General features: G+C 43.7%; 1 protein-coding gene and 1 long non-coding RNA gene across 2 annotated transcripts in view; one reads left to right on the forward strand and one right to left on the reverse strand.

Annotated features, from left to right (window-relative positions):
- Positions 1–22,500, reverse strand: part of LOC135561738 (mast/stem cell growth factor receptor kita-like) — a 64,135-nt gene that overhangs the window by 16,367 nt on the left and 25,268 nt on the right. The window contains exons 7-13 of the mRNA XM_065003492.1: positions 8,649–8,764; positions 8,290–8,404; positions 7,223–7,422; positions 5,662–5,768; positions 3,492–3,618; positions 1,590–1,694; positions 1,119–1,229 (exon numbers count right to left, since the gene is read on the reverse strand). Coding sequence (XP_064859564.1) covers positions 1,119–1,229; positions 1,590–1,694; positions 3,492–3,618; positions 5,662–5,768; positions 7,223–7,422; positions 8,290–8,404; positions 8,649–8,764 — 881 coding nt within the window. The remainder of the gene's footprint in view (positions 1–1,118; positions 1,230–1,589; positions 1,695–3,491; positions 3,619–5,661; positions 5,769–7,222; positions 7,423–8,289; positions 8,405–8,648; positions 8,765–22,500) is intronic.
- Positions 11,140–15,620, forward strand: LOC115120375 (uncharacterized). The gene is made up of 4 exons (XR_010459625.1): positions 11,140–11,355; positions 13,318–13,445; positions 13,670–13,758; positions 13,870–15,620. It is a non-coding gene; the product is annotated as an uncharacterized LOC115120375 (long non-coding RNA).

Consider the following 22,500-nt stretch of genomic DNA (forward strand, 5'->3'; position numbering starts at 1 on the left):
GATCTGTTCATCTGGATCAGGTAAAACACCCCTTAATCTGGATCTGTTAATCTGGATCTGTTAATCTGGATCTGATCATCTGGATCTGGTAAAACACCCCTTAATCTGGATCTGATCATCTGGATCTGGTAAAACACCCCTTAATCTGGATCTGGTAAAACACCCCTTAATCTGGATCTGATAATCTGGATCTGGTAAAACACCCCTTAATCTGGATCTGGTAAAACACCCCTTAATCTGGATCTGTTAATCTGGATCTGGTAAAACACCCCTTAATCTGGATCTGGTAAAACACCCCTTAATCTGGATCTGATAATCTGGATCTGGTAAAACACCCCTTAATCTGGATCTGGTAAAACACCCCTTAATCTGGATCTGATCATCTGGATCTGGTAAAACACCCCTTAATCTGGATCTGATAATCTGGATCTGGTAAAACACCCCTTAATCTGGATCTGATAATCTGGATCTGGTAAAACATCCCTTAATCTGGATCTGGTAAAACACCCCTTAATCTGGATCTGATAATCTGGATCTGGTAAAACACCCCTTAATCTGGATCTGATAATCTGGATCTGGTAAAACACCCCTTAATCTGGATCTGATAATCTGGATCTGGTAAAACACCCCTTAATCTGGATCTGGTAAAACACCCCTTAATCTGGATCTGGTAAAACACCCCTTAATCTGGATCTGTTCATCTGGATCTGTTCATCTGGATCTGGTAAAACACCCCTTAATCTGGATCTGGTAAAACACCCCTTAATCTGGATCTGTTCATCTGGATCTGTTCATCTGGATCTGGTAAAACATCCCTTAATCTGGATCTGGTAAAACACCCCTTAATCTGGATCTGGTAAAACACCCCTTAATCTGGATCTGGTAAAACACCCCTTAATCTGGATCTGGTAAAACATCCCTTAATCTGGATCTGGTAAAACACCCCTTAATCTGGATCTGTTAATCTGGATCTGGTAAAACACCCCTTAATGGAAATCTCTTACTTAATGCTCAACTGGAAAGTATGGAGATATTTTAGGATATCTTGGGAGAACCAGTTAGTTAGTATGACTACTGTGGACCCTCTGACTTTTACCATAGAGTCGATGACCTCTCACCTCCCACAGTGCAAGCTCCCAGCAGGTTGACGATGTTGACGTGGTTGCCAAGGTAACTGAGAACCTTCAGCTCCGACATCAGAGCCTCCTTCTCGGTGGAGTGGGCGCTCGCTGCGGTGACATCATCGTTACATCGTTGCAATGGCATCGTCTTAGTAATGACATCGTCATCGCTTTAAATACGACGAAGAAGAAGATGCAAAGGACACACACACACACACATATACACACACTCACACACATATATACACACACACACACACACATATATACACACATATATATATATACACACACACACACACATATATATATACACACACACACACACACATATATATACACACACATATATACACACACACACACATATATATACACACACACATATATACACACACACATATATACACACACACACACACATATATACACACATATATACACACACACATACACACAGCTACTCACGTTTGAGCATCTTGACAGCGACAGTCATGACGGAGTCAGCAGAACAGAGTCCATAGGCTGTAGCTCTCACCACCTTACCGAAGGCCCCTGAACCCAGGGTCTTACCTAAACAGACACACACACATTTCAGCTGGTTTAAAATCTCCCTGACACTACGGCTGTTGTGAGAGTGGGCTTGCAGGCCAGGTCTGAGTCTATATTAGTCTTTGTGGTTAGGCCCTGGCTGTTGTGAGAGTGGGCTTGCAGGCCGGGTCTGAGTCTATATTAGTCTGTGTGGTTTAAATCCTGGCTGTTGTGAGAGTGGGCTTGCAGGCTGGGTCTGAGTCAGACTGAAACTAGATGATGAGAAGTAACCACTGTCTGGTTTTGACATGTTGATCTTGTGAGACGGTGGACCGCTGGAGGACTTGTAGTGAGTGTGTCAGTGTTGGGGGATATACAGTAATAAGTCAGTGTGGGGGTTATACAGGAATAAGTCAGTGTGGGGGGTTATACAGGAATAAGTCAGTGTGGGGGGTTATACAGGAATAAGTCAGTGTTGGGGGTTATACAGTAATAAGTCAGTGTTGGGGTTATACAGGAATAAGTCAGTGTTGGGGGTTATACAGTAATAAGTCAGTGTTGGGGGTTATACAGTAATAAGTCAGTGTTGGGGGTTATACAGGAATAAGTCAGTGTGGGGGGTTATACAGTAATAAGTCAGTGTTGGGGGTTATACAGGAATAAGTCAGTGTTGGGGGTTATACAGTAATAAGTCAGTGTTGGGGGTTATACAGTACTAAGTCAGTGTTGGGGGTTATACAGTAATAAGTCAGTGTTGGGGGTTATACAGTAATAAGTCAGTGTTGGGGGTTATACAGTAATAAGTCAGTGTTGGGGGTTATACAGTAATAAGTCAGTGTTGGGGGTTATACAGTACTATGTCAGTGTTGGGGGTTATACAGTAATAAGTCAGTGTTGGGGGTTATACAGTAATAAGTAATACGTCAGTGTTGGGGGTTATACAGGAATAAGTCAGTGTTGGGGGTTATACAGTAATAAGTCAGTGTTGGGGGTTATGTAGTAGAGGTATGCAGTAGAGGTATGCAGTAGAGGTATGCAGTAGAGGTATGTAATAGAGGTATGTAATAGAGGTATGTAGTAGAGGTATGTAATAGAGGTATGTAGTAGAGGTATGTAATAGAGGTATGTAGTAGAGGTATGCAGTAGAGGTATGTAGTAGAGGTATGTAGTAGAGGTATGTAATAGAGGTATGTAGTAGAGGTATGTAATAGAGGTATGTAGTAGAGGTATGTAGTAGAGGTATGTAGTAGAGGTATGTAATAGAGGTATGTAGTAGAGGTATGCAGTAGAGGTATGTAGTAGAGGTATGCAGTAGAGGTATGTAATAGAGGTATGCAGTAGAGGTATGTAATAGAGGTATGCAGTAGAGGTATGTAGTAGAGGTATGTAGTAGAGGTATGTAATAGAGGTATGCAGTAGAGGTATGTAGTAGAGGTATGTAGTAGAGGTATGCAGTAGAGGTATGTAATAGAGGTATGCAGTAGAGGTATGCAGTAGAGGTATGCAGTAGAGGTATGTAATAGAGGTATGTAGTAGAGGTATGTAGTAGAGGTATGTAGTAGAGGTATGTAATAGAGGTATGTAGTAGAGGTATCTAGTAGAGGTATGTAATAGAGGTATGTAATAGAGGTATGTAGTAGAGGTATGTAGTAGAGGTATGTAGTAGTGGTATGTAGTAGAGGTGTTGTGTTGGTGTATAGGCCTATGTAATGTAGGTAATATACTATTTAAAAAATGTTTGTAACTACCCCAACACCGGTATGTATGTATGTATGTGTGTGTGTGTGTGTGTGTGTGTGTGTGTGTGTGTGTGTGTGTGTGTGTGTGTGTGCGTCGTACCAAAGCGTAGTTTCTGCCTGGGAAATTCCCACTTGGCGTCGTAGGGCAGCTGGGTGGGGTCGATGTAGATGTAGTTGTTGCCGTGGATACTGTCAATCACCTTCCACTGGATCTGGAACTTGGGCTTCTGTTGGGGTCGGAGGTCAATGATCGATACGTTGAATAACGTGATGATGTCAGGGGGTAATCAACAAAGGGGATATACGTCTTCTTTAGAAAAATAATGAACGACGACGTGGAAGGTGTGTTGCACCGACGCGCTACCGGAACGGACCTTCCACCGAGTTACATTATTTTCCAGAGAACGCATAGAAACCCGAGTTGATTATAAACCCCTTTATACCATGGTTATAATTTAACACATTTGGCATGAAAAAAAATGTGTTCATTAGCAGGTTGAAATGTTTTCAACATGAGCTGAAGTAGCTATAAAGTTGACTAGATCGCTACAGTAGTTGCCGCGGTAACCAAACAAACAGGCTTGTTAGTTTATCTAACCAAACCATCAGTTTTAGCTTGCTTTTATGAAAATCAAATTAAAACAATACCAATATTGTTTTCAATTCGACTTTTGTTTTAAAAAGCAGCATGTATTTATAGAACATGTAATTATGAACTTGCCATTGAATTATACCGTGCTGATATACCTGATATTAACTTCAGAAACGAGTATTTAACAAAACCATGGTATAATCACATATAATCATCTGGTATGTGGGTTTCTGTTGGGAGGGGGGATCAATATTGGTATTGATCAATAATAAATACATTAGAGAACATGATTAAATATATAATACATTTACCAAAAATAAGGTGTTAAACATGAGGGGATCAATAACATGATGACCAGTCAGTCAGTCAATTAGTCAGCCAGCCAGTCAGCCAATCAGCCAGCCAGTCAGTCAGCCAGTCAGCCAACCAGTCAGCCAGCCAGTCAGTCTATAACAGGGTACAGTACCTGAAGGTATTTGTAGAGGAGAACCACCAGTGTGATGCTCAGTATCACAGCTGTAACAACCACACCAGTCAGTCAGCCAGTCAGTCAGTCAGTCAGTCAGTTAACCAGTCAGTCAGTCAGCCAGCCAGTCAGTCAGCCAGCCAGTCAGCCAACCAGTCAGTCCGTCAGTCAGCCAGCCAGCCAGTCAGTCTATAACAGGGTACAGTACCTGAAGGTATTTGTAGAGGAGAACCACCAGTGTGATGCTCAGTATCACAGCTGTAACAACCACACCAGTCAGTCAGCCAGTCAGCCAGTCAGTCAGTCTATAACAGGGTACAGTACCTGAAGGTATTTGTAGAGGAGAACCACCAGTGTGATGCTCAGTATCACAGCTGTAACAACCACACCAGTCAGCCAGTCAGCCAGTCAGTCAGTCAGTCAGCCAGTCTATAACAGGGTACAGTACCTGAAGGTATTTGTAGAGGAGAACCACCAGTGTGATGCTCAGTATCACAGCTGTAACAACCACACCAGTCAGTCAGCCAGTCAGTCAGCCAGCCAGTCAGTCAGTCAGTCAGTCAGTCAGCCAGTCAGCCAGCCAGTCTATAACAGGGTACAGTACCTGAAGGTATTTGTAGAGGAGAACCACCAGTGTGATGCTCAGTATCACAGCTGTAACAACCACACCAGTCAGCCAGCCAGTCAGTCAGTCAGTCAGCCAGTCAGCCAGTCAGTCAGTCAGCCAGCCAGTCAGTCAGCCAGTCTATAACAGGGTACAGTACCTGAAGGTATTTGTAGAGGAGAACCACCAGTGTGATGCTCAGTATCACAGCTGTAACAACCACACCAGTCAGCCAGCCAGTCAGTCAGCCAGTCAGTCAGCCAGTCAGCCAGTCAGTCAGCCAGTCAGTCAGTCAGTCAGCCAGTCAGTCTATAACAGGGTACAGTACCTGAAGGTATTTGTAGAGGAGAACCACCAGTGTGATGCTCAGTATCACAGCTGTAACAACCACACCAGTCAGCCAGCCAGTCAGTCAGCCAGCCAGTCAGTCAGCCAGTCAGCCAGTCAGTCAATAACAGGGTACAGTACATGAAGGTATTTGTAGAGGAGAACCACCAGTGTGATGCTCAGTATCACAGCTGTAACAACCACACCAGTCAGCCAGCCAGTCAGTCAGCCAGCCAGTCAGTCAGCCAGTCAGCCAGTCAGTCTATAACAGGGTACAGTACCTGAAGGTATTTGTAGAGGAGAACCACCAGTGTGATGCTCAGTATCACAGCTGTAACAACCACACCAGTCAGCAGGGGGGTGAAGAGCTTATGGGGCACGGTGCGCTCTGTATGGACACACACACACACACACAGACACACACACACACACTATAATAACCTGAGTATACATTAAGAATACCTTCCTAATATTGAGTTGCAGACTGTGTTTTTTTAATATGATGAACATAGGCAGTGTGTTATTGTGGTGTGGTACGAGCTGCAGTCCACACAGAGAGGAGACAGCAGGGTTATTGTGGTGTGGTACGAGCTGCAGTCCACACAGAGAGGAGACAGCAGTGTTATTGTGGTGTGGTACGAGCTGCAGTCCACACAGAGAGGAGACAGCAGGGTTATTGTGGTGTGGTACGAGCTGCAGTCCACACAGAGAGGAGACAGCAGGGTTATTGTGGTGTGGTACGAGCTGCAGTCCACACAGAGAGGAGACAGCAGGGTTATTGTGGTGTGGTACGAGCTGCAGTCCACACAGAGAGGAGACAGCAGGGTTATTGTGGTGTGGTACGAGCTGCAGTCCACACAGAGAGGAGACAGCAGGGTTATTGTGGTGTGGTACGAGCTGCAGTCCAACCCCACCGCCCACACAGAGAGGAGACAGCAGTGTTATTGTGGTGTGGTACGAGCTGCAGTCCACACAGAGAGGAGACAGCAGGGTTATTGTGGTGTGGTACGAGCTGCAGTCCACACAGAGAGGAGACAGCAGTGTTATTGTGGTGTGGTACGAGCTGCAGTCCACACAGAGAGGAGACAGCAGGGTTATTGTGGTGTGGTACGAGCTGCAGCCCACACAGAGAGGAGACAGCAGGGTTATTGTGGTGTGGTATGAGCTGCAGTCCAACCCCACCGCCCACACAGAGAGGAGACAGCAGTGTTATTGTGGTGTGGTACGAGCTGCAGTCCACACAGAGAGGAGACAGTAGGTTTATTGTGGTGTGGTACGAGCTGCAGTCCACACAGAGAGGAGACAGCAGTGTTATCGTGGTGTGGTATGAGCTGCAGTCCACACAGAGAGGAGACAGCAGGGTTATTGTGGTGTGGTACGAGCTGCAGTCCAACCCCACCGCCCACACAGAGAGGAGACAGCAGTGTTATTGTGGTGTGGTACGAGCTGCAGTCCAACCCCACCACCCACACAGAGAGGAGACAGCAGTGTTATTGTGGTGTGAGATTAGATTAGATTAGTGTCCATATGTCTAATCCAGGACCTGCACACTCAACATTCTGTAATCCCACTCAATATGGCCCTATATCCACACACATCTGTCCACTACAGAGACTGTGTTTATGTGTGTGTGTGTGTTTATGTGTGTGTGTGTGTGTGTGTGTGTATAGGTGTGTGTGTATGCGTGTGTGTGTTTATGTGTGTGTGTGTGTATGCGTGTGTGTGTGTGTTTATGTGTGTGAGTGTATGTGTGTGTGTGTGTTTATGTGTGTGTGTGTGTGTGTGTGTGTGTGTGTGTGTGTATGCGTGTGTTTATGTGTGTGTGTGTGTGTTCTATCTCACCACTGATGGAGAACAGTGTGTAAGCCTGCTCTCCCTGCATGGTCGCTACACACTCCAATGTGTGGTAGTGTGCGTGTGCGTCTCCCTTCGTGATGTTCAGTCGACTCTCCACCTCGCTGCTGCCGAAGGCCGAGTCTGATACCGTTACGGTGGCAACCTCCCGCTGCTCCCATTGGCTGGCGTTGGTCAGGTGGGAACACCTGGGGGGGGTGTTTGATTAATTAATTATTCATCAAACATAGTGTCCCATTTCTGACTCAATCGCTGAAGAATGAAAACAAGCCACATTTGAGAAAGAGGGTGGTACACGGAATCACTAATCACATCTCGTCATCCTGCTACTCTGTCCTGGATTCCCCTCAGCACCTGCTTACCCTGTCTCAACCCCTCTCACTCTAGTCTCAGCACCTGGTTACCCTGTCCCAACCCCTCTCACTCTAGTCTCAGCACCTGGTTACCCTGTCCCAACCCCTCTCACTCTAGTCTCAGCACCTGGTTACCCTGTCTCAACCCCTCTCACTCTAGTCTCAGCACCTGGTTACCCTGTCCCAACCCCTCTCACTCTAGTCTCAGCACCTGGTTACACTGTTCCAACCCCTCTCACTCTAGTCTCAGCACCTGGTTACCCTGTCCCAACCCCTCTCACTCTAGTCTCAGCACCTGGTTACCCTGTCTCAACCCCTCTCACTCTAGTCTCAGCCTCAGCACCTGGTTACCCTGTCTCAACCCCTCTCACTCGAGTCTCAGCACCTGGTTACCCTGTCTCAACCCCTCTCACTCGAGTCTCAGCACCTGCTCACCCTGTCTCAACCCCTCTCATTCTAGTCTCAGCACCTGGTTACCCTGTCTCAACCCCTCTCATTCTAGTCTCAGCACCTGGTTACCCTGTCTCAACCCCTCTCACTCTAGTCTCAGTCTCGGTTTCCACTCCGTGTAACAAGGTTACTTGTTCACTCTCACATCTCTGTATATGTGACTTACTGGGGTACTTGGGATGACAATGGAATTTAGCATCGCACTCAGCAATAACAGTAGTGACAATGGCTGTGTGTGTTACTGTCCCATACCGTGTGTGGGGGAGTTCACAGTAGAACCAGCTGATTTTAGGGGTCGGGTAACCGGCGGCAACACAGCGCACCTGTCCATCAACTGGTCCCTCCTGGGAAATGATGACGGGCTTACCTGAGAGACAGACAGACAGACAGACAGACAGACAGACAGACAGACAGAAACAGAGAGAGACACAGACAGACACACAGACAGACAGACAGACAGAGAGAGACAGAGAGAGAGACAGAGAGAGAGAGAGAGAGAGAGAGAGACAGACAGAGAGAGAGAGAGAGTTTACTGTAAGCCTTCAAAATGGTGTGAAAAAGGATGTGAAAACACATCATGCAACAAACAAACAAAAACACCCAGAACGTACTGTTCACATAGACAGGGAAGGATTGATTGACAGAGGCGTCCTCATGATTGACTAGGAAGGTATAGATCCCGCCCTCTGACCCATGGACCCTCACCAAACGCAGCTCACTGACGTACCTAAAGCACAGAAAGAGAGAGTACATTATTTGTTGTTATTTTTATTTATTGAAATGGAATTGAGAGAGTGGGAAACAGTCAAGGAAATGTGTTTGTGTTTGGGGGGGGGGGGGTTATGATTTACAAGAGCAGCATGTTATAATGAAAGTGGAAGTTTCCATGACTTAGATTGAGACTTAGAGGGGGTTCTCAGGCTGTTGGATCAGTGCACACATTCCTCCGAGTTTAGGGAGGTGTTTGAGTCATGAGAAATTTCCCATGAATGTACCTATAAAATGATCTATAAAAGTACCTATAAAAACGGGATGGAGCTAAGCACAGGCAAAAATCCAGGGGACTGGGGAAGGAATTCACCTTTCAGCAGGACAATAACCTACAACACAAGGACATATATACACTGGAGTTGGTTACCAAGACGACAGTGAATGTTTGTGGTCAAGTGGTCAGTTTTGAAAATCTATGGCAAGACGAGAAAACGGCTGTCTAGCCATGAGCCCCAACATCTTGTCTCGTCTTTTTGTCTATGTATTTTTGGGGGGGACTTTCGGTTACCCAATGAATCTGTAGGTACGTCTATTATAGAAGACGGAAAACATAGATCACGTGGTTTACAAGAAACAGAGCGGGTCGCTGGCTTTATCTATTTCCACAATTCCCCGGCACGTGTAAATATCCTACTTCAATTCGTTTGAGTGTCTTGTTGTATTATAGTTTTGCTAAATTATTTTCTATTTTTATTCAATTTAGCTTTTATTTGTGTAGTGTTTTATTCACTTAAATGCATTGTGGGTAGTCCATCATGCGTAGGCTATATGACAAATACATTAACTAATAACGAAAGCTGAAGTTCACGGTTTCATGTAAACCATAGCCCTTCTCATACGGGCTATATATATAAATGTGTCACCCTGTAGGTGTGATCGCGTCGCCAGTCGTATTAGTCAGAGATCGATCGGACCGCTACATAAAGTGGCGCAACAGACGTGATAACAGAAACTCGTCCCTCGCTCTACTTCTGCGGTCAAAACAAAACGGACTGCAAACTGACTGCGGTTGGTCCGGCGGATGATGAATGAGGAGAGGTTTGATAATCCCATTTACAGCAGCTGCAATGGTCCAATGGGCTTCACCGAAGGAGACCGGGAATCCTTACGGAAACCATGCAACCGAACTCACCTCTCAGGTAAGTAACGTCTAACGTTCAGCCTGCTCCTCTATTATCACCGTAAAATGAAGATATAACTATTTTGCAATATCTAATCCATGTATATTACGCTATTTACCATGGTGGAGACAGTAGTATATGTGTTATTCTTACTACATTACCCAACATTTTTTGTACCTCAGATTGGTGATGTTAGTATGTGTATAGTCAACACGATGACACTAGATCAATTGCTTGAAACGGATCAATATATTTGGTTTTGTACTGTTGATTTAGCGCTAGGGGTCGCAGCTATCACTTTCTTTCTCAAATGGCACGGATAATTCGGGATAACCCATTTTGGTGATTTCTGGTATATCCAAATCCATCAGTCACATCACGTTTTTGCACTCATTCAGCAGTTTTTTTTATCCGAATAAGTACAATACCATTAGAAATTAATGTTGAAAGTTAAATTAATATTTCAAAAAATGCTGTTGTTGCTTCCTGTTGACAACACATTGATAAATAGACCAGTGTCAAAACCGTTTTAAAGTGTCCAAATCAATAACCAATAAGCAGAAACAGTTTGTAATATATCGAAAACCTAAAATGTACCATCTACGCAACATTAGTATAGAAAAGATGGACGATATAAAAGAATTGAGAGTGGAAAAACGCCACCGTGGCGCATCGATGAGAATACAGAGGAAATTAGGAGATGAAGCGGGAATCCAAATAGTGGGGTTTTATTGCGCACAATCACAGGAACACACGGGGTGGAAAGGTAGCAGGATAACACACACACACACACACAGCCATACTGTGATAACAATAAGGCTTCATTGTTGACAATGTGATTGAGCGTCGAAGATTACCGTTCGATTTGAGCAGGGCGCAACTTCCGCAACGGCTTCCTCCGCTTTAACCCGGGGCAGCTTAATCCGATTCCCTCGTTGAAACCATGTGTACATATTGTATTGGTTAGTAATAATATGTATTGATTATATAACAATTGTATTGTATTATATAACAAGTTATTGGTCAGATTTCCCCAACTCACTTAACCAATCACATCATGTTTGGTTTTTGTATTTCTGATTGTGTTTGGTCCCCAGGGCTTAGAAACAACAAAAAAACTGTTCTCCAACAGTTGAATTTAATCTTCACTTCAACTTTCAACATTACTACATGCATTGAAACAATCAATTGTGTGTTTGTGTGTCCACCTCAGGTTCCGAATGCTTAAGAAGACACTACATACTACTGCTGTGTGTGGTAGTAGTGGGGTGTACTGTGGCTGTCGTAAGTCTGTTTGCCCAGAAAAACAATCAAATTGCACAGACACAGCAGTCAAATATTGAAACCTCTGCGGCAGAGAGAGAAGAGATGAAGTCTCTGAAATCAGAGGACTACAGCGTTCTTCTAAATATGATTTTAAAGCAGGGTAAGTTCAGCTCATTCAGTATTTGTATATCTCTTTTTCGCAGTACCACACCTAAACCTCCTACCACACCTAAACCTCCTACCACACCTAAACCCCCTACCACACCTAAACCTCCTACCACACCTAAACCACCTACCACACCTAAACCTCCTACCACACCTAAACCTCCTACCACACCTAAACCCCCTACCACACCTAAACCACCTACCACACCTAAACCACCTACCACACCTAAACCTCCTACCACACCTAAACCTCCTACCACACCTAAACCACCACTACTGTATATTACCATGTTACCTGCAGTATAACTATATGACTACTGTATATTACCATGTTACCTGCAGTATAACTATATGACTACTGTATATTAACATGTTACCTGCAGTATAACTATATGACTACTGTATATTACCATGTTACCTGCAGTATAACTACTGTATATTACCATGTTACCTGCAGTATAACTACTGTATATTAACATGTTACCTGCAGTATAACTATATGACTACTGTATATTACCATGTTACCTGCAGTATAACTACTGTATATTACCATGTTACCTGCAGTATAACTACTGTATATTAACATGTTACCTGCAGTATAACTATATGACTACTGTATATTACCATGTTACCTGCAGTATAACTACTGTATATTAACATGTTACCTGCAGTATAACTATATGACTAGTAATTGTATTTCATCATTGTTTATAAAAAAAAAAATGTTATGTTTCTTTTGCTATATTTGTGACAAGTCTTCTACCCTCTACTCTCCTAATCTCTATCTAATCTTCTACTCTCTATCTAATCTCCATCTAATCTTCTACTCTCTATCTAATCTTCTACTCTCTATCTAATCTCCTTCTACTCTCTACTCTCTGTCTAATCTCTTAATCCCTATCTAATATTCTACTCTCTATCTAATCTCCTAATCTCTATCTAATCTTCTACTCTCTAACTAATCTCCTAATCTCTATCTAATCTTCTACTCTCTATCTAATCTCCTAATCTCTATCTAATCTTCTACTCTCTATCTAATCTCCTAATCTCTATCTAATCTTCTACTCTCTATCTAATCTTCTACTCTCTACTCTCTGTCTAATCTCCTAATCTCTATCTAATCTATCTAATCTTCTACTCTACTCTCTATCTAATCTCCTAAACTCTATCTAATCTCCTAATCTCTATCTAATCTTCTACTCTATCTAATCTCCTAATCTCTATCTAATCTTCTAATCTCTATCTAATCTCCTAATCTCTATCTAATCTTCTACTCTCTATCTAATCTCCTAATCTCTATCTAATCTTCTACTCTATCTAATCTCCTAATCTCTATCTAATCTTCTACTCTGTATCTAATCTGTCTTCAGAAGGATGGAGGTATATCAACTCCAGTTTGTACTACATCTCTATATAATCTCCTACTCTCTACATCTCTATCTAATCTCCTAATCTCTATCTAATCTCCTACTCTCTACTCTGTATCTAATCTGTCTACAGAAGGGATGGAGGTATATCAACTCCAGTTTGTACTACATCTCTATCTAATCTCCTACTCTCTACTCTGTATCTAATCTGTCTTCAGAAGGATGGAGGTATATCAACTCCAGTTTGTACTACATCTCTATCTAATCTCCATCTAATCTCCTACTCTCTACATCTCTATCTAATTTCCTAATCTCTATCTAATCTCCTACTCTGTATCTAATCTGTCTCCAGAAGGATGGAGGTATATCAACTCCAGTTTGTACTACATCTCTATCTAATCTCCTACTCTCTATCTAATCTCCTACTCTTTATTCTCTATCTAATCTCCTACTCTCTACATCTCTATCTAATCTCCTAATCTCCATCTAATCTCCTACTCTCTACTCTCTATCTAATCTGTCTACAGAAGGATGGAGGTATATCAACTCCAGTTTGTACTACATCTCTATCTAATCTCCACTCTCTACAGAAGGGTGGAAGTATATCAACTCGAGTTTGTACTACATCTCTACTGAGACCAAGTCCTGGGGTGAGAGCAGACCTTACTGCCAACGGAAGGGATTGGACCTGGTGACCATAAACAGCAAAGACGAAGAGGTGTGTGTTTTGCCTGTGTGTGTGTTTTGCCTGTGTGTGTGTTTTGCCTGTGTGTGTGTTTTGCCTGTGTGTGTGTTTTGCCTGTGTGTGTGTTTTGCCTGTGTGTGTGTTTTGCCTGTGTGTGTGACTGCGCATCAGTCAGCGAGATCACATTCTAAGAGGCCAAATATGGAAAAGAGAAAACAAAGTCTGATTCTACCATTTATGTTATTGTTCATCACTAGGACTTTCTCCTTGAAGTGGTCCGTGCAAAGCATTTGGATGTAGCCTGGATTGGTTTTTCTCCCAACAACACAAAGGAGATATCTACACGGTAAAGACATTTCACCATCGATCGAAAAGTATGACGGAGATTTGAACATTTAGGGCATGAAGAAATCCAGAACGTTTCTGATAATTAATTGGCAGTGTTTTGTTCTCATAGGGTGAAGAGAGGTGCGGGGTCAGAAGAAGGTGCTCAGGAAGAGGACTGTGCTAAGCTTACGGTATACGAGACACCTGCAGTGAAAGAACTAACCGGGAGACGATGTGGGACAAAACAATACTGTATTTGTGAAAAATACCTGGATGTCAAATACAATGTAAGCAAGAGAAACCGTTAACTGGTTCTTCTGAAAGGATTCGACTTTTTAAAATGGAGGGAACGACTGCTAGCTTCAACGTTTCTTTTTAAAAATGGAGGGAACAACTGCTAGCTTCAACTCTTCTTTTTAAATGGAGGGAACAACTGCTAGCTTCAACTCTTCTTTTTTAAATGGAGGGAACAACTGCTAGCTTCAACTCTTCCTTTTTAAAAATGGAGGGAACAACTGCTAGCTTCAACTCTTCCTTTTTAAAAATGGAGGGAACAACTGCTAGCTTCAACTCTTCCTTTTTAAAAATGGAGGGAACAACTGCTAGCTTCAACTCTTCTTTTTTAAAAATGGAGGGAACAACTGCTAGCTTCAACTCTTCCTTTTTAAAAATGGAGGGAACGACTGCTAGCTTCAACTCTTCTTTTTTAAAATGGAGGGAACAACTGCTAGCTTCAACTCTTCCTTTTTAAAAATGGAGGGAACAACTGCTAGCTTCAACTCTTCCTTTTTAAAAATGGAGGGAACAACTGCTAGCTTCAACTCTTCCTTTTTAAATGGAGGGAACGACTGCTAGCTTCAACTCTTCTTTTTTTAAATGGAGGGAACAACTGCTAGCTTCAACTCTTCTTTTTTAAATGGCGGGAACGACTGCTAGCTTCAACCCTTCTTTTTAAATGGAGGGAACGACTGCTAGCTTCAACTCTTCTTTTTAAATGGAGGGAACAACTGCATTTTCCAAGAAGCAACTGTTAGTCATTCTAGTTAGGTTGGTGAGGGTTTTTTACCCTGAAATACACATCTGCACCGTATATTAAGAAAAGTTAAAAGGGTAGTTTTCTGTGGTAGGAAACCCCCCCTGCATTGTTCCAATACGCAAAAGCACTTTCAGTCAATAAGCTTTCCATTTTAGCCAGCCAGTTTTCAACTGAAGTCAATGGGCAGATTGATTAAAAACATTTTTTTTTTTTTAAATAAACATAAATATTTCACATTAATTTCACGTAAAAACAACATTTAGTAAAACATTGTGTTTAGACGGGGGGCTGACACAGCAGGGTAGGAACACACACCATACACACACCATACACACACACACATACACACACCATACACACACCATACACACACCATACACACACACCATACACACACACACACCTTACACACACACACACCTTACACACACCATACACACACACACCTTCAGCCTCTCTCAAGTCATTGGTAAAGGGGTGAAGGACAATCAGCCTCCATCTATACACAATGTTTGACTAAATGTTTTTTGTTTGACATGAAATTTTTCTTTAAAAAAACAATCTGTCCATTGACTTCAGTTAACTGGCTAAATCTGGCACACAAACTGCAATGTTGATTGATGTTCAAATGAAATGTAGTTTGTGCTACAAGGGTAGGCAACCCTGGTGGGTTGGATTTAGCCAATCACAGGGCTAAGCTATATTTGTATTAGTTCCTGTTGTATTCCAGGAACAGGGTTACCTTCCCCTGTTATATGTACAGAAGAGAATGTGAAGTATTATAAAATAATACCAGTTTTATTTTTTATATTTTTCATCCTGTAAATAAAAATCCTTCATTCTAATTCTTTACGATACTATTGTCCTGTGACACCAAAAGTCTGAATGTGTTTTAATAGTGGGGCGGCAGGTAGCCTGGTGGTTAGAGTGTAGAGGAGGTAGGTAGCCTAGTGGTTAGAGTGTAGAGGAGGTAGGTAGCCTAGTGGTTAGAGTGTAGAGGAGGTAGGTAGCCTAGTGGTTAGAGTGTAGAGGAGGTAGGTAGTCTAGTGGTTAGAGTGTAGAGGAGGTAGGTAGCCTAGTGGTTAGAGGAGGCAGGTAGTCTAGTGGTTAGAGGAGGCAGGTAGCCTGGTGGTTAGAGAGGAGGCGGGTAGCCTAGTGGTTAGAGGAGGCGGGTAGCCTAGTGGTTAGAGGAGGCGGGTAGCCTAGTGGTTAGAGGAGGTAGCTAGCCTGGTGGTTAGAGGAGGCAGGTAGCCTGGTGGTTAGAGGAGGCAGGTAGCCTGGTGGTTAGAGGAGGCGGGTAGCCTGGTGGTTAGAGGAGGCGGGTAGCCTGGTGGTTAGAGGAGGCGGGTAGCCTGGTGGTTAGAGGAGGCGGGTAGCCTGGTGGTTAGAGGAGGCGGGTAGCCTGGTGGTTAGGCCTGGTGGTTAGAGGAGGCGGGTAGCCTGGTGGTTAGAGGAGGCGGGTAGCCTGGTGGTTAGAGGAGGCGGGTAGTCTGGTGGTTAGAGGAGGCGGGTAGCCTGGTGGTTAGAGGAGGCAGGTAGCCTGGTGGTTAGAGGAGGCGGGTAGCCTAGTGGTTAGAGGAGGCGGGTAGCCTAGTGGTTAGAGGAGGCGGGTAGCCTAGTGGTTAGAGGAGGCCGGTAGCCTAGTGGTTAGAGGAGGCAGGTAGCCTGGTGGTTAGAGCATTGGACGAGAAATCGAAAGGTTGCATGTTCAAACCCCCGAGCTGACAAGGTACTAATCTGTCATTCTGCCCCTGAACAAGGCAGTTAACCCACTGTTCCTAGGCCGTCATTGTAAATAAGAATTTGTTCTTAACTGACTTGCCTGGTTAAATAAAAGGTACAAATAAATAAATATGAATGTCAACATGTTGTGATTTGTTTATTATAACATATAGAAATGTAGGATAAGGTTATGTAAAACACAGTGTAAGCATGCTGTAAAACACAAATGTAACTTGTTCTTGTGAAAGGATTAGCTACAATGTATTTATGGAGGGGAAAACGATTCGCTTCAGTCCTCTTGCTACGCCCTCTTGCTACGCCTCAGTCCTCTTGCTACGCCTCAGTCCTCTTGCTACGCCTCAGTCCTCTTGCTACGCCTCAGTCCTCTTGACATTGTCTTACGACGGCCGTCTGCAACTGGCAACGCCCTCAAACACCTAGTGGTTCAGCCCTCAAACACCTAGTGGTTCAGCCCCTAGTGGTTCAGCCCTCAAACACCTAGTGGTTCAGCCCCTAGTGGTTCAGCCCTCAAACACCTAGTGGTTCAGCCCCTAGTGGTTCAGCCCCTAGTGGTTCAGCCCTCAAACACCTAGTGGTTCAGCCCCTAGTGGTTCAGCCCGTAGTGGTTCAGCCCTCAAACACCTAGTGGTTCAGCCCCTAGTGGTTCAGCCCTCAAACACCTAGTGGTTCAGCCCCTAGTGGTTCAGCCCCTAGTGGTTCAGCCCTCAAACACCTAGTGGTTCAGCCCCTAGTGGTTCAGCCCTCAAACACCTAGTGGTTCAGCCCTCAAACACCTAGTGGTTCAGCCCCTAGTGGTTCAGCCCTCAAACACCTAGTGGTACAGCCCCTAGTGGTTCAGCCCTCAAACACCTAGTGGTTCAGCCCCTAGTGGTTCAGCCCTCAAACACCTAGTTGTTCAGCCCCTAGTGGTTCAGCCCTCAAACACCTAGTTGTTCAGCCCCTAGTGGTTCAGTCCCTAGTGGTTCAGCCCTCAAACACCTAGTGGTTCAGCCCCTAGTGGTTCAGCCCTCAAACACCTAGTTGTTCAGCCCCTAGTGGTTCAGCCCTCAAACACCTAGTTGTTCAGCCCCTAGTGGTTCAGCCCTCAAACACCTAGTGGTTCAGCCCCTAGTGGTTCAGCCCCTAGTGGTTCAGCCCTCAAACACCTAGTGGTTCAGCCCCTAGTGGTTCAGCCCTCAAACACCTAGTGGTTCAGCCCCTAGTGGTTCAGCCCTCAAACACCTAGTGGTTCAGCCCCTAGTGGTTCAGCCCTCAAACACCTAGTGGTTCAGCCCTCAAACACCTAGTGGTTCAGCCCCTAGTGGTTCAGCCCTCAAACACCTAGTGGTTCAGCCCCTAGTGGTTCAGCCCTCAAACACCTAGTGGTTCAGCCCCTAGTGGTTCAGCCCCTAGTGGTTCTATACTGGAACAGACTGGTCAATAGAAACAGCATACAGTATGTAGATACTGGTATTATGCTGGAACAGACTGGTCACTATAAACAGCATACAGTATGTAGATACTGGTATTATGCTGGAACAGACTGGTCACTATAAACAGCATACAGTATGTAGATACTGGTATTATGCTGGAACAGACTGGTCAATAGAAACAGTATTGTAGATACTGGTATTATACTGGAACAGACTGGTCACTAGAAACAGTATGTAGATACTGGTATTATACTGGAACAGACTGGTCAATAGAAACAGTATGTAGATACTGGTATTATACTGGAACAGACTGGTCAATAGAAACAGTATGTAGATACTGGTATTATACTGGAACAGACTGGTCAATGTAAACAGCATTGGATGGATGCCAGACGTTTGGAAAGGTCCTTGGGACGTCGATATATGCCTTCCCTTTCCACTTACCATAAGAAAACATTTCCCGAGCACTGGCACAAACTCAAGATGCTCGGAGACGAAGCGTGGTCAGACCAAGCATGCTGCTTAAGACCCCCGGACCACGGCAGTTCACAACGCTCCAACAAGCTGAGAGAAAACTTGATGGAAGCCATAGCCCTGACCTTAACCACTCAGAATGAATACCTTCCCCCCAAACCATAGCCCTGACCTTAACCACTCAGAATGAATACCTTCCCCCCAAACCATAGCCCTGACCTTAACCACTCAGAATGAATACCTTCCCCCAAACCATAGCCCTGACCTTAACCACTCAGAATGAATACCTTCCCCCAAACCATAGCCCTGACCTTAACTACTCAGAATGAATACCTTCCCCCAACCATAGCCCTGACCTTAACCACTCAGAATGAATACCTTCCCCCAAACCATAGCCCTGACCTTAACTACTCAGAATGAATACCTTCCCCCAACCATAGCCCTGACCTTAACCACTCAGAATGAATAGCTTCCCCCAAACCATAGCCCTGACCTTAACCACTCAGAATGAATACCTTCCCCCAAACCATAGCCCTGACCTTAACCACTCAGAATGAATACCTAAACTAACCTTCCCCCAAACCATAGCCCTGACCTTAACCACTCAGAATGAATACCTAAACTAACCTTCCCCCAAACCATAGCCCTGACCTTAACCACTCAGAATGAATACCTTCCCCCAAACCATAGCCCTGACCTTAACCACTCAGAATGAATACCTAAACTAACCTTCCCCCAAACCATAGCCCTGACCTTAACCACTCAGAATGAATAGCTAAACTAACCCTTTTGTTTTAACCCTGTAACCATGCGGAATTAACCCTGTAACCATGTAGAATTAACCCTGTAACCTTCCAGAATTAACCCTGTAACCATGCAGCATTACATCCGGAATTAACCCTGTAACCATGCAGAATTAACCCTGTAACCATGCAGAATTAACCCTGTAACCATGTAGAATTAACCCTGTAACCATGCAGAATTAACCCTGTAACCATGCAGAATTAACCCTGTAACCATGTAGAATTAACCCTGTAACCATGTAGAATTAACCCTGTAACCATCCAGAATTAACCCTGTAACCATGCAGAATTAACCCTGTAACCTTCCAGAATTAACCCTGTAACCTTCCAGAATTAACCCTGTAACCATGCAGCATTACATCCGGAATTAACCCTGTAACCATGTAGAATTAACCCTGTAACCATGTAGAATTAACCCTGTAACCATCCAGAATTAACCCTGTAACCATGCAGAATTAACCCTGTAACCATGCAGAATTAACCCTGTAACCATGCAGAATTAACCCTGTAACCATGCAGATTTAACCCTGTAACCATGCAGAATTAACCCTGTAACCACCCAGAATGAACCCTGTAACCATGTAGAATTAACCCTGTAACCATGCAGAATTAACCCTGTAACCTTCCAGAATTAACCCTGTAACCATCCAGAATTAACCCTGTAACCATGCAGAATGAACCCTGTAACCATCCAAATGAACCCTGTAACCACCCAGAATTAACCCTGTAACCATGTAGAATTAACCCTGTAACCATCCGGAATTATTCCTGTAACCATCCGGAATTAACCCTGTAACCACGCGGAATTAACCCTGTAACCACGCTGAATTAACCCTGTAACCACGCCCCTGTAACCACGCGGAATTAACCCTGTAACCACGCGGAATTAACCCTGTAACCACGCGGAATTAACCCTGTAACCAGGAGGAATTAACCCTGTAACCACGCGGAATTAACCCTGTAACCACGCGGAATTAACCCTGTAACCACGCAGAATTAACCCTGTAACCACGCAGAATTAACCCTGTAACCACGCGGAATTAACCCTGTAACCAAACGGAATTAACCATGTAACCACGTGGAATTAACCCTGTAATGAATTAACACTGTAACCATGTGGAATTAACCCTGTAATGAATTAACCCTGTAACTACGTGGAATTAACCCTGTAACCATGCGGAATTAACCCTGTAACCACGTGGAATTAACCCTGTAACCATGTGGAATTAACCCTGTAATGAATTAACCCTGTAACCATGCGGAATTATCCCTGTAACCACGTGGAATTAACCCTGTAACCACGTGGAATTAACCCTGTAACCACGTGGAATTAACCCTGTAATGAATTAACCCTGTAACCATGTGGAATTAACCCTGTAATGAATTAACCCTGTAACTACGTGGAATTAACCCTGTAACCATGCGGAATTAACCCTGTAACCACGTGGAATTAACCCTGTAATGAATTAACCCTGTAACCATGCGGAATTATCCCTGTAACCACGTGGAATTAACCCTGTAACCACGTGGAATTATTCCTGTAACCACGTGGAATTATTCCTGTAACCACGTGGAATTAACCCTGTAACCACGTGGAATTAACCCTGTAATGAATTAACCCTGTAATGAATTAACCCTGTAACCATGCGGAATTATCCCTGTAACCACGTGGAATTAACCCTGTAACCATGTGGAATTAACCCTGTAATGAATTAACCCTGTAACTACGTGGAATTAACCCTGTAACCATGCGGAATTAACCCTGTAACCACGTGGAATTAACTCTGTAACCACGTGGAATTAACCCTGTAATGAATTAACCCTGTAATGAATTAACCCTGTAACCATGTGGAATAATCCCTGTAACCACGTGGAATTAACCCTGTAATGAATTAACCCTGTAATGAATTAACCCTGTAGGGTTAGGGTTAGGATTTAATGCGTAAAGAATCAACATTAATCCATAATATGTCAAATTCCGAGGTGAAACTATGAGGTTGGCTGGAGATAATGAACATGAGGTTGGCTGGAGATAATGAACACGAGGTTGGCTGGAGATAATGAACACGAGGTTGGCTGGAGATAATGAGATAATGAACATGATGTTGACTGGAGATAATGAGATAATGAACATGATGTTGGCTGGAGATAAGGAACATGAGGTTGGCTGGAGATAATGAGTTAATGAACATGAGGTTGACTAGAGATAATGAGACAATGAACATGAGGTTGGCTGGAGATAATGAACATGGGGTTGGCTGGAGATCATGAGATAATGAACATGAGGTTGGCTGGAGATAATGAGATAATGAACATGATGTTGGCTGGAGATAATGAGATAATGAACATGAGGTTGCCTGGAGATAATGAGATAATGAACATGATGTTGGCTGGAGATAAGGAACATGAGGTTGACTAGAGATAATGAGACAATGAACATGAGGTTGGCTGGAGATCATGAGATAATGAACATGAGGTTGGCTGGAGATAATGAACATGAGGTTGGCTGGAGATAATGAACACGAGGTTGGCTGGAGATAATGAGATAATGGAACACGCGGTTGACTGGAGATAATGAACATGAGGTTGGCTGGAGATAATGAGATAATGAACATGAGGTTGGTTGGAGATAATGAACAGGAGGTTAGCTGGAGATAATGAACACGAGGCTGGCTGGAGATAATGAACACGATGTTGACTGGAGATAATGAACATGATGCTGGCTGGAGATAATGAACACGAGGTTGGCTGGAGATAATGAGATAATGAACACGAGGTTGACTGGAGATAATGAACATGATGTTGGCTGGAGATAATGAACACGATGTTGACTGGAGATAATGAACATGATGCTGGCTGGAGATAATGAGATAATGACCATGAGGGTGACTGGAGATAATGAACACGAGGTTGACTGGAGATAATGAACACGAGGTTGGCTGGAGATAATGAGATAATGAACATGAGGTCGGCCGGAGATAATGAGATAATGAACACGAGGTTGGCTGGAGATAATGAACACGAGGTTGACTGGAGATAATGAGATAATGAACATGAGGTTGGTTGGAGATAATGAACATGAGGTTAGCTGGAGATAATGAACATGAGGCTAGTTGGCGATAATGAGATAATGAACATGAGGCTGGTTGGCGATAATGAGATAATGAACATGAGTTTGAAAAGTGGAGTGGCTCTTTAAGAGATATTTATCTTCCTATTCATTGTACATTTGATGTATTTAAATACTGTTTAATGTAACGCTGAAATAGTGGATTTAATCTAATTAACGTATC

This window comes from Oncorhynchus nerka, linkage group LG18, assembly GCF_034236695.1.
Source record: "Oncorhynchus nerka isolate Pitt River linkage group LG18, Oner_Uvic_2.0, whole genome shotgun sequence".
In the NCBI taxonomy this organism is placed as follows: Eukaryota; Metazoa; Chordata; class Actinopteri; order Salmoniformes; family Salmonidae; genus Oncorhynchus; species Oncorhynchus nerka.